The 16,361-nt window shown below is 43.6% G+C and overlaps 1 protein-coding gene across 10 annotated transcripts in view; it reads left to right on the top strand.

Annotated features, from left to right (window-relative positions):
- The window catches only part of Ripor2 (RHO family interacting cell polarization regulator 2), a 223,841-nt gene that overhangs the window by 206,454 nt on the left and 1,026 nt on the right, over window positions 1-16,361 (top strand). For 9 of the 10 annotated variants that reach the window (XM_017600533.3, XM_017600530.3, XM_017600531.3 and 6 more), the window contains 4 exons: window positions 122-324; window positions 1,840-1,923; window positions 3,439-3,529; window positions 9,643-11,639. In XM_017600533.3, coding sequence (XP_017456022.1) covers window positions 122-324; window positions 1,840-1,923; window positions 3,439-3,529; window positions 9,643-9,743 — 479 coding nt within the window. In that variant the 3' untranslated portion in view covers window positions 9,744-11,639. Of the gene's footprint in view, window positions 1-121; window positions 325-1,839; window positions 1,924-3,438; window positions 3,530-9,642; window positions 11,640-16,361 lie in introns of those variants that run through there. The other variant, NM_001014009.3, reaches the window with a different exon arrangement.

Raw genomic sequence — 16,361 nt, 5'->3', positions numbered from 1 at the left:
TTACATACACTTGGGTATGCTATGGGTATGCTTTTACTGAAAACATACATGAAATACTTGTGTTCTCAACAAGTGTGCCACTGTGCTATCAGAACATGAGCTCTGGCTCCTTACCTTCCAGTTGCCATGGTTCAGACTCTGCAGTCACTGAGAGATGAGAAACTGCTGCAGACTATGAGTGACCTTGCACCCAGCAACCTCCCCGCTCAACAGGAAGTCCTCAGGACACTGGCTCTGCTGCTCACCAAGGATGACAATGAGGTCAGCGAGGCCGTGACACTCTACTTAGCAGCAGCCTCCAAAAATGAACACTTCAGAGAAAAGGTAGGGTGCTTTGGATATGGAGCCACAGGCTCAGCTGTCTGTCATTTACCATTAGCATGAAGCTGGGCTCTAACCCTGACTAAAGCCGAGGATTGCTAGGAATTCAAGGTGGGCTTAGAATGGAGCCACCAAACTATGTTACTAAGGTTACTAGCGTCATATAAGTCTTTCAAATATATTTCAAAATGACTAGAAAGGAAGAATTTAATGTGTCCCAACCCGTAGAAAGGATGATTATGTGGGGAGGCGGGAATGCCAGGGGGAGATGTGAACACTGCACCTTGTCTTCAGTTATCGCCCTCTATCCCAAAAATCTACATAACTCTGTCCGTTAAAGGCAAAGGTGGTATGGTTTTTAAAATAAAATCCAGCAAAAGAGAAAATTTATCAATAAAATAAAATCTAATCATAACTTTGTTACCTTCCAAGTCTGCATCTACAAACTGGTAAAATACACCAATCAACTCTTTGAATAAACCTGTGAAATTTTGTGATTTTTTTTTCCTACCCTGAAAATTGTGTAAAAGGCCATGCTACAGTTTACCTCGGGGATATATATACATATATATATATATATATACACACACACACACACACACATATATACATATACATTGTTTCTGTGCTTTTTATTACTTTTAGAATACTTTTATCGTTAATTTGTTCTTTGGTAATTCAGTGCACATGTACAGTGCATGCTGTGTATGCTCGCCCCCACCTTCTCTTGTCTCCTCCCACTTCTGCCATATCTGCCTCCAGCCACTTCCTCCATGACTTGTTTATTTGACCCTTTAAGTTTAACCACGGTCGTGTGTGTGCCCTTGGGGTTGGAGCTGCAACCTAGTGGATGGATGCACCATTCAGAACACAGCTGAAGATAATAACTGTCCCTCAAACCCATTGGTAACCAATAGTCGGGAGCTCGAATCTCCCATGGCCCCTCCCTGGTCTAAACCTGGCAGGTCCAGTCTTGTGCAAACCTAGCACCCAGCTGCTATGAGATCATGTTTGCAATAGCGAAGTGATGCTCTAAGCATAGCTGTTTACAGCCTTCTCCCTAACTCCCAAACCCTTTCCGTGGCATTTCCTGGTCCTTTGGTGAAGGGCATTAGATTCCTTGAGACTGAAGTTACAGTTGATTGTGAACTGCTATGTGGGTGGTGAGAACCAGATCTGGGTCCCGTGGAAGAGCAACCAATGTTCTAGGACATCCCTCACTGCATAACCCTGCCTAGCTTGGAACTTCTGGTTTAGACCATGCTGGCTTGGAACTCACCATGCAGAAAAGGTTGTCCTCAAATTTGCAGCAGTCTTCTCTGCATGTACATGGTACACAGACATATACACAGGCAGAATACCATACCCACAAAATAAAACAAAAGGGGGTTTTAAAATTAAAAATTTGTATATCACATATGGGAAAATTACCCTACCAACTACCCTCCTTTGTTCTTACATACTGTATCAGTGACAAACAGTTCAAAATGTCTCACAACAATGCTCCTTCCCCTTCAGGCCTTGCTCTATTACTGCGAAGCACTAACGAAGACCAATCTCCAGCTCCAGAAGGCAGCATGCCTGGCCCTAAAGAGCCTAGAGGTAAAGCCCAGCCCCAAAGCCCTACACCCCACACCTGCCCAGACTCAGATCCCCACTATCCCTGTCCAGACTCAGATCCCCACTATCCCTGTCCAGACTCAGATCCCCCCTATCCCTGTCCAGACTCAGAGCCCCCATCCCTGAGCAACATGTGCCTGTTGAGCTTAGAGTCAGATCATGCCATGTGGACATATCCAGTGCTTTCCATATTCAGAGCATCTCCTGTAGTAGCAGTATCTCTCACCTCCCTGGAGCCACCCAGGCACAGTCTTTTTCCCCCTTCAACATAGACTACATATGATTTTGTTAGAGTCACCAAGTAACGAATAATTACTGTTTAGCATTCCCCACATAATCAGTGTGGCTTTGAGTCCATTTTAGAAGAGTATCTTGCCTCAGAAAGAGATGATACAGTGATTTCCTCAATGTGTATTGTGTATAAATTAGCATAGAAAAATAAAACCTGCCCTGAAGTATCTAACTCAGTGTACCACTGAGTTCCCAGATCCTTTCTCTTGGAATTAGTTTGCGGGTGTGTCTAGCCTTTAACATCATGGCGTGAGTCACCATTCTTAAAGTTCACAGTGGTGTTATAAAAAAAAAAAAAATCACGCTGTTTTAAGTTCATGATTTTATAGGGTTCAGGCTACACTGTTAGCCCCAGCCACACTCAGACTGCACAGTGGATATGCCTGACTGCTGTACAATGGCAACGGTGCTAGAGGAGGCCTTAGTGAGCAGGGAGAGAGCTAACTGCAAACACAAGGAAGCATAGGCGACAGATCTCTAACGGAAGTGTGGCTTTGCACCACATCTCATGGGTGACCTGTCTTTACCACAGAAACACTAGGAAAAGTGCCAGGAAAAACAGTGAGAGGGCCACCCCTTAATGCTTACTAAACCTTAGATAGGCACATGGGACAAGGAGCAGGCCTTGAGGGGATGTGAAAACAAGGGGCTGAGGTCATAAAAGGAAAAGCTAATGATCTGTGAAGAAAACAACCGTGGGAAATTTTGCCTTCCTTGTTACTTGGTCAAAAAATTACCTAGCAGTGACCTCCCCCGCCCACCCAAAAAAAGAAGTCCCTGTTGGTTAAATATGTATTTGGCCACTCTCCTGGTGTGCTGTGACTCACTGCTGCTGAGTGATAGACACACACGGTGCAGCAGCCTGTAAGGGTTCTACTGGACTTATGTGCTGTGAAGGTGAAGCAGGAGCCCTGGCTTTAACCCCGGTGTATCTCCAGCTGAGAATACTTTGGCCCCACTCTATTCCTTTTATCCCAAAAGACAGTCCCTTCAGGAAACAGAAACCTCTTTGTGAACCAATTCCTCTCCCATCTGCCCCCAAGCTTAAAAAGAATTCCACATATGTTGCTTGAATGCAAGCAAAAGAGATCTAAAATGAGGGGTATTTTGGAGTCAATGGGATAAAGCTTAAAGAATTAGCTGTTTAGTCTCCTGGAAGACTGAGGGTCTGTCTAAGTGTCAGCACTAATCTATTTTCCCTGGTAGGCCACTGAAAGCATTAAAATGCTAGTGACATTGTGTCAGTCTGACACCGAAGAAATCAGAACCGTGGCCTCAGAAACCCTCCTGTCTCTTGGTGAGTTTGTTTTTGTGTGTTCATTTACTTCTGATATTCCCCTGGGAACCTAAGGGAAGGTTTGTGCCGTCTGCTTTAATCGCTTCCTCCTCCCGTGTTCTCCCTGCTCCTAGAATAGGAGAAATCAGTTGTGTCCAAATCTTGCACCTTGTTCTCTCTGCACAAGAATCAGGGGGTGGGGGGTGGTTTCTCCCTTGTTATCACGAAGGCTTCATAAGTCCTACTTAGAATCAAAACTATGACCTGACAGTGGTCACTCACACCTGTAATCCCAGCACTGAAGACAAGGACGCAGGAGAGTCACCTCAAGTTCAGGGACAGTTTAGGCTGCACAGTGAGCCTGTTTCATGAAAGCGGGTGTTAGGAACTGGAGCACAGAAGACAAAGAGGAGCTGTAGACATCCCAGCATGGCTGCCAGTGTGGAGATGGCCCAGCAAAGTCAATGTGCCTTACCTGTGCAGCGACTGCTGTGTGCCCCAAGTGCCTCTGCCTCACAGGGACCTGTTCTTGCCTGCTGTTATTTCATTCTGGAATATCCAGATAACCCTCCCCTTCACTGTGTGGAGGTTCATGCCTTTTGTTGTTGTTTTTCCTTTCGGGTAGACTTTGGGGATGAGGATATCGAAGACTCGCTTTCCTTTTTTCTGATTTTAAAGGCAGAGTCTCATATACCCTGATTAGCCTTCAACTCACTGTGTACCCTAAAAAATAGGCTTGAACTTTTGACCCTCCTGCCTCCACTTCCCAAGAGCCAGCCTTATATGTGTGTGACACGGCCTCTGATTTATTTGGTGCTAATGATCAAATCCAGGATTTTTTTTTCCATCTTTATTAACTTGAGTATTTCTTATTTACATTTCGATTGTTATTCCCCTTCCCGGTTTCCAGGCCAACATCCCCCTAACCCCTCTCCCTCCCCTTCTTTATGGGTGTTTCCCTCCCCATCCTTCCCTCATTACCACCCTCCCCCACAACAATCACGTTCACTGGGGGTTCAGTCTTGGCAGGACCAAGGGCTTCCCCTTCCACTGGTGCTCTTACTAGGATATTCATTGCTATCAATGAGGTTGGAGCCCAGGGTCAGTCTTTGGGAAGTGGCTTAGTCCCTGGAAGCTCTGGTTGGTTGGCATTGTTGTTCATATGGGGTCTCGAGCCCCTTCAAGCTCTTTCAGTCCTTTCTAAGATTCCTTCAACGGGGGTCCCGTTCTCAGTTCAGTGGTTTGCTGCTGGCATTCACCTATGTATTTGCTGTATTCTGGCTGTGTCTCTCAGGAGAGATCTACGTCCGGTTCCTGTCGGCCTGCACTTCTTTGCTTCATCCATCTTATCTAGTTTGGTGGCTGTATATGTATGGGCCACATGTGGGGCAGGCTCTGAATGGGTGTTCCTTCTGCCTCTGTTCTAAACTTTGCCTCCCTATTCCCTCCCAAGGGTATTCTTGTTCCCCTTTTAAAGAAGGAGTGAAGCATTCCCATTTTGGTCATCCTTCTTGAGTTTCATGTGTTCTGTGCATCTAGGGTAATTCAAGCATTTGGGCTAATAGCCACTTATCAATGAGTGCATACCATGTGTGTTTTTCTGTGATTGGGTTACCTCACTCAGGATGATATTTTCCAGTTCCGACTATTTGCCTACGAATTTCATAAAGTCATTGTTTTTGCTAGCTGAGTAATATTCCATTGTGTAGATGTACCACATTTTCTGTATCCATTCCTCTGTTGAAGGGCATCTGGGTTCTTTCCAGCTTCTGGCTATTATAAATAAGGCTGCTATGGAGCACGTGTCTTTGTTATATGTTGGGGCATCTTTTGAGTATATGCCCAAGAGAGGTATAGCTGGGTCCTCAGGCAAATCCAGGATTTTATACATGTTAGGCCAGTACTCCATCAACCAAGCCCCATCTGCAGACATCGGAAAAACCTCTCTTAACTCTCCATCAAATAGACAATTGTTGCCTGTAGCTTACACATGTAATCCAAACAACTTTGAAGGTAGAGACAGGAGACTTGCCACAAGTTTGGGGCTAGCCTGGGCTCGAGTTCTAAGCCAGTGTGGGCTACAAAGTCCCTATCCTCACATATACACACAGAGAGGAATGGGAAGGAAGGGAGAAAGAGGAAAGGAAGAGAAAGTTATAGAAAATGTTACAATAGTCATATGTTCTGAATTCAAAAAGTCGCCTCTAAAAGTCTTTAAACCTAACCCTGCCAATGTCACCAGAAAAAAGCCACTCTAGTTTGACAATACATCTTAACCATGTGAAGAAGATTTATGGTTATTATAGCCACCATGAAAATCCCATTTATTTCGAGCCCTTCTTTCTTACAGGTATGGGATTAATAAGACTTGGCACTGCTATTGAATACACAATTCTTTGAAGAGGAAGCTTAGCCCGTGTTTGTTTAAAGGATAAAATAGTTATTCTCTATGGCCATTTAGAGATAGAAGTTATTTAATTCTCTAAAAATGTACCCGGGGTATTTATTAGTGGCGTAATGTCTTTTATCCCTCAGGGTTCTGCAATTACAGTGAAGATGTAAAACGCAATAGCTAGATGTTTACAAAGCCAGTGTCTCTCTTTCCATAGTAAACTGAGGGGAGGTACCCCATGGCCTGCAACCCAAACTCACGTAGCTGCACTTCAAGGTGCACTCCAGGAGTGGCCAGCAGATCCACTTTGCCACCTTTCCACACTGCTCACACCACCCAGGCCTCCCCACCCTCTTCAGGCTCCTCCACTTGCTGCATACCCAAGTCTCCAGGAAAGCCTAATGTCACTGGGCCTCTGCTCCACCCAGTGAGGCTGCTCCCTGAGGTCTCCAGGGCACCCCTGCATGGGGGTTTTAAAACCTTCTAATATGTAGTAGAGTGGGAAGACCCCACCCCCAAAGTCAATGTTGTGACCCTTCCTTCACCCTGATGCATGGATACCGATGCACTTTTCCCACAGAAACCTGAATTCATACTGTGCTCGGGGTGTTCCAAATGGTAACAGATAGGACACCCTATGACAAAAGGCTAGAGTCATGACAAGCACTGAGAGGCCCAAGCAGCAGCGCCTCACCAACTAGTGATTACTTGCTTTAACCTTTGATGGCTGAGAGACCCTCTGTGCAGGGGGAGTATTTTTAATATCTACCATCCGATATAGCACCTAGTAACAGTACCCAGTGCTTGCTCAGCTCACCGAGAAACTCCAGTCCAACTGTTGGGCAGCAGATGTTAGCTCAGTGGTGGAGCATCTGTCACCATAGGCAAGGTCCTAGCTTTGATCCCAGTACCCGGCTTCCTCCAAAGTCTTTATTTAATTCTATTTCCAGTTTTTAAATATTTTTTTGGCATGGGAGAGAGAGAGAGAGAGAGAGAGAGAGAGAGAGAGAGAGAGAGAGAGAGAGTATGTGTTGTGGGTGTGCCTGCCTAGTAGGTAAATCCAAGCTTGGTGGCAAACATCTTCACCCATAGCCTTGGCTACACCAGAACAGCTAGGAAGATGTCCTGGGGGACAGCTCTGCTTGTGCCACTGTGACAGAGAAGCCTGAATATCCCAAATGAGTTCCATCAAAAAACTTCAGATTCTGTTGCTTTTATTTTTAATTTGAAATATTTGTATATACATGAGATATCTGAGATGTAAAACTCAAGTTTAAAGATGAAAATTATGTGTTATATATAAATGTTTATGCCTACCTTGAAGGCATTTTTATGTAACATTTTACATTTTATATACATTTAACTACAACCTACCATGTGCTGGGGTCCAGGAGTCACAAGCACTGATCTCAGTTAGACAGGGATGGTTTATTGAACACACATCTGAAGACTGATCAATCAGGGCAACAGCTCAGTCTCTAGGACTGGAAACTGTGGGCCAGACATTTCTCAGGGCCAGCATATGCAAAACCCAGAATGAGCACATATGCATGTGCTGGAAGTGTTGCCTTGTGGTCAGCCCTGACTCAAGCCATTTTAGACATAAAAGTTCATATTGGTTTGATTTCATGTGTCCTTTGTGAAGCTTATACTTGTGGGACTTCTTAAGATTAACAAACCTCGTAATTTACAGGGTATGTGGTCAGCATGACCCTGTTCTGAGTCAAGTTATTTCTCTGTGTCAGTGACTGGCAGGAATATTACAGCAACAATATGAAGTAGCAGGCAGGCACGGAACAAAATGGATACAGCTATGCTAGGGGGACAAGCTTCAGAACAAGGAGAATAAAGCTCTTACTTGTGGAGTCTTAACAGTGCTCATGAATTTGAACACTGTAGCATTTTGGACTTGGGATTTCTGGGTTACAGGTGCTTAGCCGGTGTTTAGTAGCACATGTAGAGAATGTCAGGATCTACTCTAAGGGTCTGGCCTTCTCCAAAGCCACTCATGTGGGTACATTCCCAGCATTTTGTTAACCAGTGTTCTTCATGTGACATTCTAGTTCTGTACAGCTGAGCCTTCTCTCTGGCCCCGATAGCAACATCTGATGTAGCTAACAGATTTTGCAAGTCTATTAGTATTTTTAACTCGTACTTTGTCTCGCTAAGAAAGCTGCATTCTCTCTGTCTCTATGCTTCACTTCCCCCTTTGACCTAAGAGAGCACTGGGTATTTATTGATCTACTGTGCTGGGCTGGGCATGATGGCACATGCCTGTGATCCCAGTACTTGGGAGGCAGAGGCAGGTGGATCTCTGAGTTCAAGTCCAGCTTGATCTACAGAGCAAGTTCTAGGACAGCCAGGACTACATTGGTTTGTTTGTTTGTTTGTTTGTTTGTTTGTTTTGTTTTTTAAGAGAACTAGGGATTGAATCCAAGGTCTCCTGCTTGCTAGGCAAGAGCACTATAACTGGGCCTGTAAACCACCCCCCTTTTTAAACATTTCATTCTGAGACAGGGTCTCACTGTACTGTCCAGGTTTTGCTTGAACAGGCAGTGATCCTCCTGCCTCAGGCTCCTGTGTAGGTAGGATTTGCAGGTCTGTGCCACCACACCTGGCTTTCATTTATTCTCTTATAATAGTCTTTCAGTGTAGCCCAGGAGGTCTTTCGCTCATTCTGTAATTTGGGAATTATCCCTGGTTCACCCACAGCCCTCATAGTCCTACATTTTAATCTTTTTTTAATAGTAATAAAATATATTTTCAAAATATGTTAGCTATATCAGATGTCACTATGAGGGCCAGAGAGAAGGCCCAGTGGGTAAGATGATAGTTGCACACATCTGACAACATGAGTTCAGTCCTCAGAACCCATTCAAAAACCAAGAAGCGTACACATCTGTAATAACAGCATCCCTAGAGTGAGATGGGGGATGGAGGCAAGAGACACACTCAGAAGCTCGAGGACCAGCTCGTGTGGAGTATGCAGTGTAGCAGCGGAAACAAGAGGGACCTTGCCTCAATGTGAAAGACCTGACAGCAGCATGTTGTCCCTGACCTCCACATGCATGCAGCAGTGCGCATGCACACACGCACTCACATGTGCAATGAGTAAATAAACAAAAGAGGTGGCTATAAACAAGACTGAACAATCCATTGCCTGGAGGAACACTGTGTGTTTTGCGGGGAAAGGCTAACTGGTAGCTGAAGGTTGAGAGCCTGACTTTTACCATTAGTCATGTAGATGTGCATAATGATATAATGTTTAATGGTGTGTGTATCTTATATAATGTAACTAAACCATTACACAGTGTATTCAAGTTACATAGAGATTCAACACACTGAGGTCAAGGGTAAGTCTTACTGAACTCCCTTACATAAACAGACATTAATCTGCTATGTGCAGTTGGTAGCAGACGGCTCAGACTGGCACTTTACTTTGTCCCTTGCCTATCATGTTCTCTCTGATGTCAACTCAAAGGTTCTTGGTTGTCCTAAGCATTGCCTAGAAACCCATAACCTAATTAAGAATAATGGAAGATCACTTTTCTTTAGCACAGTAACTAGCTAAGCAGTACAAGGTTGAAGGTGTCGCTCAGTGGGGAAGTGTTTGGTCAAACATACATGAGGGCCTGGGTTCAATCCCCAGGAACTGTGAAAAAGAGTTTCCACAGCATGGTTCCACCATATTATTCTGTGTGATGCATACGTGATATATTCGTGTTTAATGTTCCCTATCCAGGAGAAGATGGGCGACTGGCGTACGAACAATTAGACAAATTCCCTCGAGATTTCGTTAAAGTGGGAGGTCGTCACGGAACCGAAGTTGCCACAGCCTTTTAAATTTCGTGTTAGCGCTGTCTGACTGCTATCCCAGTGACACTTGGCCCTTGTCCTCCAGAGGGTGCTGTGAGGTGGCCAGACAGCAGACGGCTGCTGCTGCCGCCAATATAGAGATCTCAAAGTCCAATTGCACCGTACTGTCTACTTTTCCTTAGCCCACAGAACAGGGCTGTGTATAACTCACTGGACTGCATTGTAGTTGTGACTGACAGCCCTTCAGAGTCCCTCTTACCTTACTGTAGAGTTTGAAAATAGCCATCTTTTACGCCTCTTTGGAAGTTCATCTGTAATCTTGAACTCTTCGTGTGCTGTTTGGATATGCATCCGTTGTATGCCTTGCCATCATTCTTGCTGTGTTCTCAGGGTTGAGTGACCCCTTAGTTACCAAATTTTATTTTAAAGACAAAGCACAAAAAGAACGCACTGCGAATAAGTTTTCTTACAGAACCTGGCAAAATGATGAGTTATAAGATAGTAGGTTTTGGAGCTGAGGACGTGGCTCCCTTGTTGGAGTACTTGCCTAGCGTTCACAAAGCTTGGGTTCATCCCAGCACTGCATAAGCTGGGCATGCTGCCCGTATAGACTCAGTGCTCAGAAGCAGAAGGAAGTAGGACCAGAAGGTCAAGGACATCTTCAGCTACCTAGGGAAGTTTCCCAGGGCAACCTGGGATACATGAAGCTGTGGGGTGTAGACTTTTATATTTTAGTTTTTTATACTTCCTCCTATTTGTTTCTATTTCCATCCTCAGAGTTTCCATATTGTCTAGCCATGTGGTTTAAGAGATAAACGGGAGAATATTGCTTCGATAAGTTCATACCTAGTCTATTAAAAGCAAACAAAACCTCAAAGCTTAAACTTTTGCTCTTTAACCAGAGCCATCTTTATCACACTCTTGGTTTTTTGGTGTTGCTTGGTTTTTGTTTTGTCTTGAAATGGAGTCTCCCAATTGCAGTCCTGACCAGCCTGGAACTCAATATACAGGCCAGCCTGACCTTGAACTTGGAAGAGTTCCCCAGCCTTTGCCTCCAGATCTGGGGTTATAGGCACTGCCGCTATGCCTGGTTCTACACATGTAACTATTTTCTGTTTTTGTTTTGTGGGGTTTTATTGCAAAGACAAACACACACCCCAAAGTTGTAGATTCAGAAAGATGTATTGCTCTTTCTGGTGGGGACCTTGACTTTGGATGAATCCTAACTAGATAGAATATGGGGGTGCTGAAAGTGGTTCCTGCTTCTATCAAATTCTCCATGAGGCTAGGAAACAGGAGGCCTTGAGAGATGGAAACTGCCCTGTAGTTTCCACAGCAGCTCAGTACCAGGAAAAAGATTGAGTCTCTTACTAAGTGTGCAAGGGGTGGGTATGCCAAGACATCACAACAGTACATGTGAGTGCAATTTGAACTGTATTCTGGATGTTTTTGTATAAAATACCAATTAGATATTAGTTTCAATATTTACATTTTAGCCAGACTTTTAAAAGGATTCCTTTCATTTTAAAGTGAAAATTGTTTGCCAGGCTTCTGGCAACACATTCTTTCAACTGTGAAGTTCCTTTGTACATATTTGTATATTTGTAAATTTATACATATATGCACATATCTCTCATTTTAAAGGTATGTTGTACAGTTATAGTATGTATAGGCTATAGTCTTTGTTTAATGATTGAAATGTCTCTTTTGTAGAAAGTGAAATCACAGCTATTACAGGGCTTTTGTTTGGTTTACTTGTGGATTTGAAACATTTTTGAATATTGCATGGATAATTAATTCCACATCTTTTGTATTCACTTCTGTGTTTTGATTTTGGTTGGGGAGTGCTTTTCGGTTTGTGATATTTGTATTCATCCCTCTTTCAATCATGTAAGTCAAAATAAAAATTATTTTTAATTACTAGTCTAGTGTAGAATCTGATATATATTTTTTTTAATTTTTATCTGTTATTATGCGTGTGCATTATGTGGTGGTGGAGGGGTATGCATGCCACGGTGCACCTGTGGAGGTCAAAGGACAACTCTGTGGTGTCTGTTCTCTCCTTCCACTTTTCCACGGGTTCCCAGAATCAAGTTCAGATTTTTTTCAGTCTTGCACAGAAAGGGCCTCCACACACTGAACCACCTCGTGGTCCTTCTCTGTCTTCCACAGTCCCTTCCTGAGTTAGTATTTATACAACACCCTACTCCTCATTGTCTAGTTGAGCTTATTATCCAGAAGTGAAAAATCATAAGGACATTTTGTACCCCGATGTAAGTGGTAGACTTGAGTACACAGGAGGAAGGCAACCATTTAAAGCATCTCCAGACTGAACCAGCAGCCTCCCTGCCTTTCCTGAGTGGTGATATCCCACCAAAGCCACACGGTTTCTGTTCTTAAAACCAGCCTTTCAGTAAGTACCAAGGTCGTTACTTAGTGAACATTCTAGCTAGGCCTTTGCCCACTTTGTATTGTTCTGCCCCTCTCATCTATACCCAATATAGGTTCACTGAACATACTCGGAGTTTCTTCCCCCAATTTTTAAAAAGGCTTCTTGATTTATTTTGCCTATGTGTGTAAATATATGTACATGTGTGTATTTTGCACTTGTACACACATGAAAGCCAGAAGTCAGATGTCCCCTGTCCCTCACTGCCTATTCCTTTAAGGGTCTCTCTGAATCCAGGGTTTGTGTTCATATGTCTAAGCTAGGATCCAGCAAGACCTAGCAATTCCCATCACCCACCCTTCCTCAGAGCGGGGGTTATAGGCAAATATACAATGTTCACCTGGGATCCAAAGCAAGAGCTCTTAACAGCTGAGCCATCTCTCCAGCCTGTGTCTCTCCAGCCTGTCCCTTGCCCACCCCACCCTGCTTTGAGGTCTTTATAGCTGAGGCTGCCCTTGAACTCATCATGCACCGAAGAATGACCTCAGCAGAGCTTCCATTGAGATTTCAGAAGAAAAACCTGGAGCAGGCATGTGTGGCAGGGTAGGAGTTCTGCAAGTGTCACCCACCCCACCCCACCCACACCCCAGGAGGACAACTCAGGACACCGTGCAAAGTGAATCCAAAGTCTGCAAAGGAAGAAGTTATGGCATGAATGTGGAGCGCCTGCCCAAGGAGCTACAACTTGTGGGCAGAGCCAGGCTGAGGGAGCAGCCACGTGGGCTGTGGTTGGCAAGGCTTTTGGAGGTCACATCACTGTGTCCTGTATGCTGTCCATGAAGCTGGAGGACCTCATGTTTTCTCTGCTGAGGTTGGACCTTCACCTTTGATCTTTCCTTTTGATGCCACAGTTCGCCCTTCTGGAATGGGAATGTATATCCTGTACCATAGTATTTTGGATTTGCAATGAAGTTTGGCTGGGGTCTGATTTTTAACGTGGACATTTGAGCAGTAGAAGAACTACTAAAAACCTGGGGACTCTTGGAGATGACTAGATGCATGTTTTATGAGGAGAGTGAGAATGGAGGTTCCCAGAAAGAAGCTACAGTGTATGTTAAACATCCGTCAAAGGCTGACCAACTAATTAGAACTTTAATGATCATGGTAAAGTCTTATCAGCTAACCTTTAAGCTGACTGGTCCTGAGTAAGGTAAGAGTTGTGGTACATGGGTGGTGAACAGGTGAATTTCAGAACATTGAGATAACAGAGCATGAGTATAATAATCATAACTTGGCTTATTAGTAGCATTCTTCAGTGTCAGCCACAAAAACCACAGTGAGCTCATATGTAGGTGCAGGAAGGGCTGCCTGGTGGTCAGCTCTGACTCAAGATATTTTAGACTTAACAGTTCATATTGATCTTTGATTTGATGGGTTCTACGTAAAGCTTTGTGGAATTTCTTAAGATTAGCAAACCTCATACAGAACATTCAGAACATAGAGAACAAAACAGGGTATGCAGTCAGCGTGGCCTTGAGCCAAGTCACATCTCTATGTCAATGACTGGCAGGCATGTTATAGCAACAATATGAACTAGCTGGCAGGCATGGAACAAAATGGGGGGTGGGGGTCAGACCATAACAGTGGGGAGGTTTCAATGTTGTAGGTCTAGAACCTAATGACAAAGTATCTGACGCTAGCTTTAGCTCCCTCGAGAACCATTTATTGTTAGCTCTGAGTATGGCCTAACATCTTTGTGACTAGTGCATAAGTCTTTTCAGAATGTATGAACAAATCCCTAGCTTCTACCAACCCCAAAACTAAGGATGTCATCAGAGATACCCAAGGCTACACGGAGGGACCATAATCCACCCACCCTGATGTTCCAAGATATTTGAAAAGCATGTTGATTTGTGACTTAATCTGCCTGTTCCTATAAAACATTGTTAAGACTGTTAAGTTGGAACCTGATATTTGGGATAACCTGAATCTGTGTTTCCAGCACACAGTCATTTATATTTATCCCCAAAATAAATTATCTTTTGTCCCTTTTGAGATGAGACCTTGTGGATTTTATTCTGGTTTTTGTTGCTATTTTTCATTAATATGAGGCATGAGCATTTGGGAATACAAGTTTGTTTTGTTTTGTTTGTTTGTTTGTTTTTGGTACAGAGTCTCACCTGTCTGGCCTCAAACACAAGAGATCCACCTGACTCTGCTTTCCAAGTGCTCGAATTAAAAGTGTGGTGCCATGTCCTGTTTGTTTGTGTTTTAAATGCACCCCAAAGGTTCATATGCTCAAGGCTTGGTTTTCAATCTATGGTGCTACCGGGAAGTACTAGAATTAGAAGTGAAGCCTAGCCTAGCCCACACCTTTAATCCAAGTATTCAAGAGGAAAGCCAGGTGGATTTCTATGAGTTTGAGGCCAGCCTGGTCTACATAGTGACATAGTGACTTTAAGGCCAGCCAGGACTTTGTAGAGAGACCCTGTGCCAAACAAACAAACAAAAAGGCACGGAAGCCAGCTGACTCAGCTGACTATAGTCTTAGCTTCTCTAACTGTGAATTAGCATTTCAGCTTTGTTAATTGTTCATCTCAGGTATTTTGTCACACAAGGAGCTTAAAAACCAGATCCTCTAACTTCTCACTTACTTAACAGCACTTGCTACATGGCTATGACTGGACAGGGCCTGGGCACCAGATATGCAGCAGCGAGGACAAAAGACATAACAATAGCTACCCTTGCAAGACACATTGGCTGGCAAAGAAAAGATAATAAAACCAAGAAGGAAAAAACAATGATTGTAAAACATTAGACTGAAAATGGGGACTATCTTAGGGTTTCATTGTTGTGAAAAAACGCCATGACCAAGGCAACTCTTATAAAAAATGACATTTAATTGGGGCTGGCTTATAGTTTCAGAGGTTCAGTCCATTAATGTCATGACAGGAAGCATGGCACCATCCAGATAGACATGGTACTCTAGAAGGAGATGAGATGTCTACATCTTGACCCGAAGGCAGCCAGGAGGAGACTCTCTTTTGCAGGCAGCCCAGAGGAGGGTTTCTCTATGCTGCATGGAGTCTGAGCACTAGGAGACCGCAAAGCCTGCCTATATAGTGACATAGTTCCTCTAACAAGGCCACACCTTCTGGTAGTGCCACTTCCCATGGACCAAGCATATTCAAATCACCACAAGGCTATGACCCAGTGATAGCAAGCTTGAAGCTCTGAGTTTGAACTCCAGCTCCAAAGTGAGGTTGGGGGAAGGGAGGTTGAATAGGGAGAAGCAAGGTCAAAGGTCATAAGTTTAAAGACCAGGAAGGCCTACCAAAAAAAGTGTGGTTGAAAACTGAACAGAGAAAGCATGTAGATTATCTTTGGAAAGAATATTCCCAGGGGGCTGGAGAGATGGCTCAATAGTTAAGAGCACTGTGGCTCTTCCAGAGGTGCTGGATTCCATTTCCAGCATCCACAAGGCAGCTCATGACTACCTCATGCCCTCTTCTGCCCTTTGTGGGTACCAGGAATATATATGGTACACAGACATACATTCAGGAAAAACACCCATATACATAAAATAAAAATAAATGTTAAAAAATAATATTCCAGAGGCAAGAAATACAAAAGCTTTGAAAAGTACCATGGTGGATGTTTTAAATTTTCTATACTCTTTATATCCTTTTACAAGTTCATGGAACGGAAGTACACAGTCAAGGACATTTTCTGGTTTATGGGGTATGTTTTTAAAATAGAGCCAAAAGAATTTGTTAGGAAGTTGGAAATGGAATAGAAAACAGGCTAAGGATGAGTTCAAATTTAGCCTGAACAAGAAACTGAAAAGATGGAATAACTACAGAAACTCCTGCAGCAAGAAGGAAGAAACCCAGGAACTATTTAGACATGCTATAGTTTATATCCAAAGATAAGGTTGGTGATTGAATATGAGTCTGGAATTCAGGTGAGAAATTCTACTAAAAATATAAAATTGTGGCAGAGTATGGTGTCTTTCATCTTTAGTCCCAGCACATGGGAGACAGAGGCAAGTGAAGGATAAGAGATAGAGAGATGGATGGATGGATGGATGGATAGATAGATAGATAGATAGATAGATAGATAGATAGATAGATAGATAAAAATTGTTGGACGCTAAGACAAGTGGATAAGCAGATCTCTACACATTCAAGGTCTGCCTGGTCTACACATAGCAAGTCCCATACCACCCAAGGCTAACAAAGTGAGACTCTGTCTCA

This window comes from Rattus norvegicus, chromosome 17 (assembly GCF_036323735.1).
Source record: "Rattus norvegicus strain BN/NHsdMcwi chromosome 17, GRCr8, whole genome shotgun sequence".
Classification (NCBI taxonomy): Eukaryota; Metazoa; Chordata; class Mammalia; order Rodentia; family Muridae; genus Rattus; species Rattus norvegicus.
This window is presented reverse-complemented; position numbering and strand designations above follow the sequence as displayed.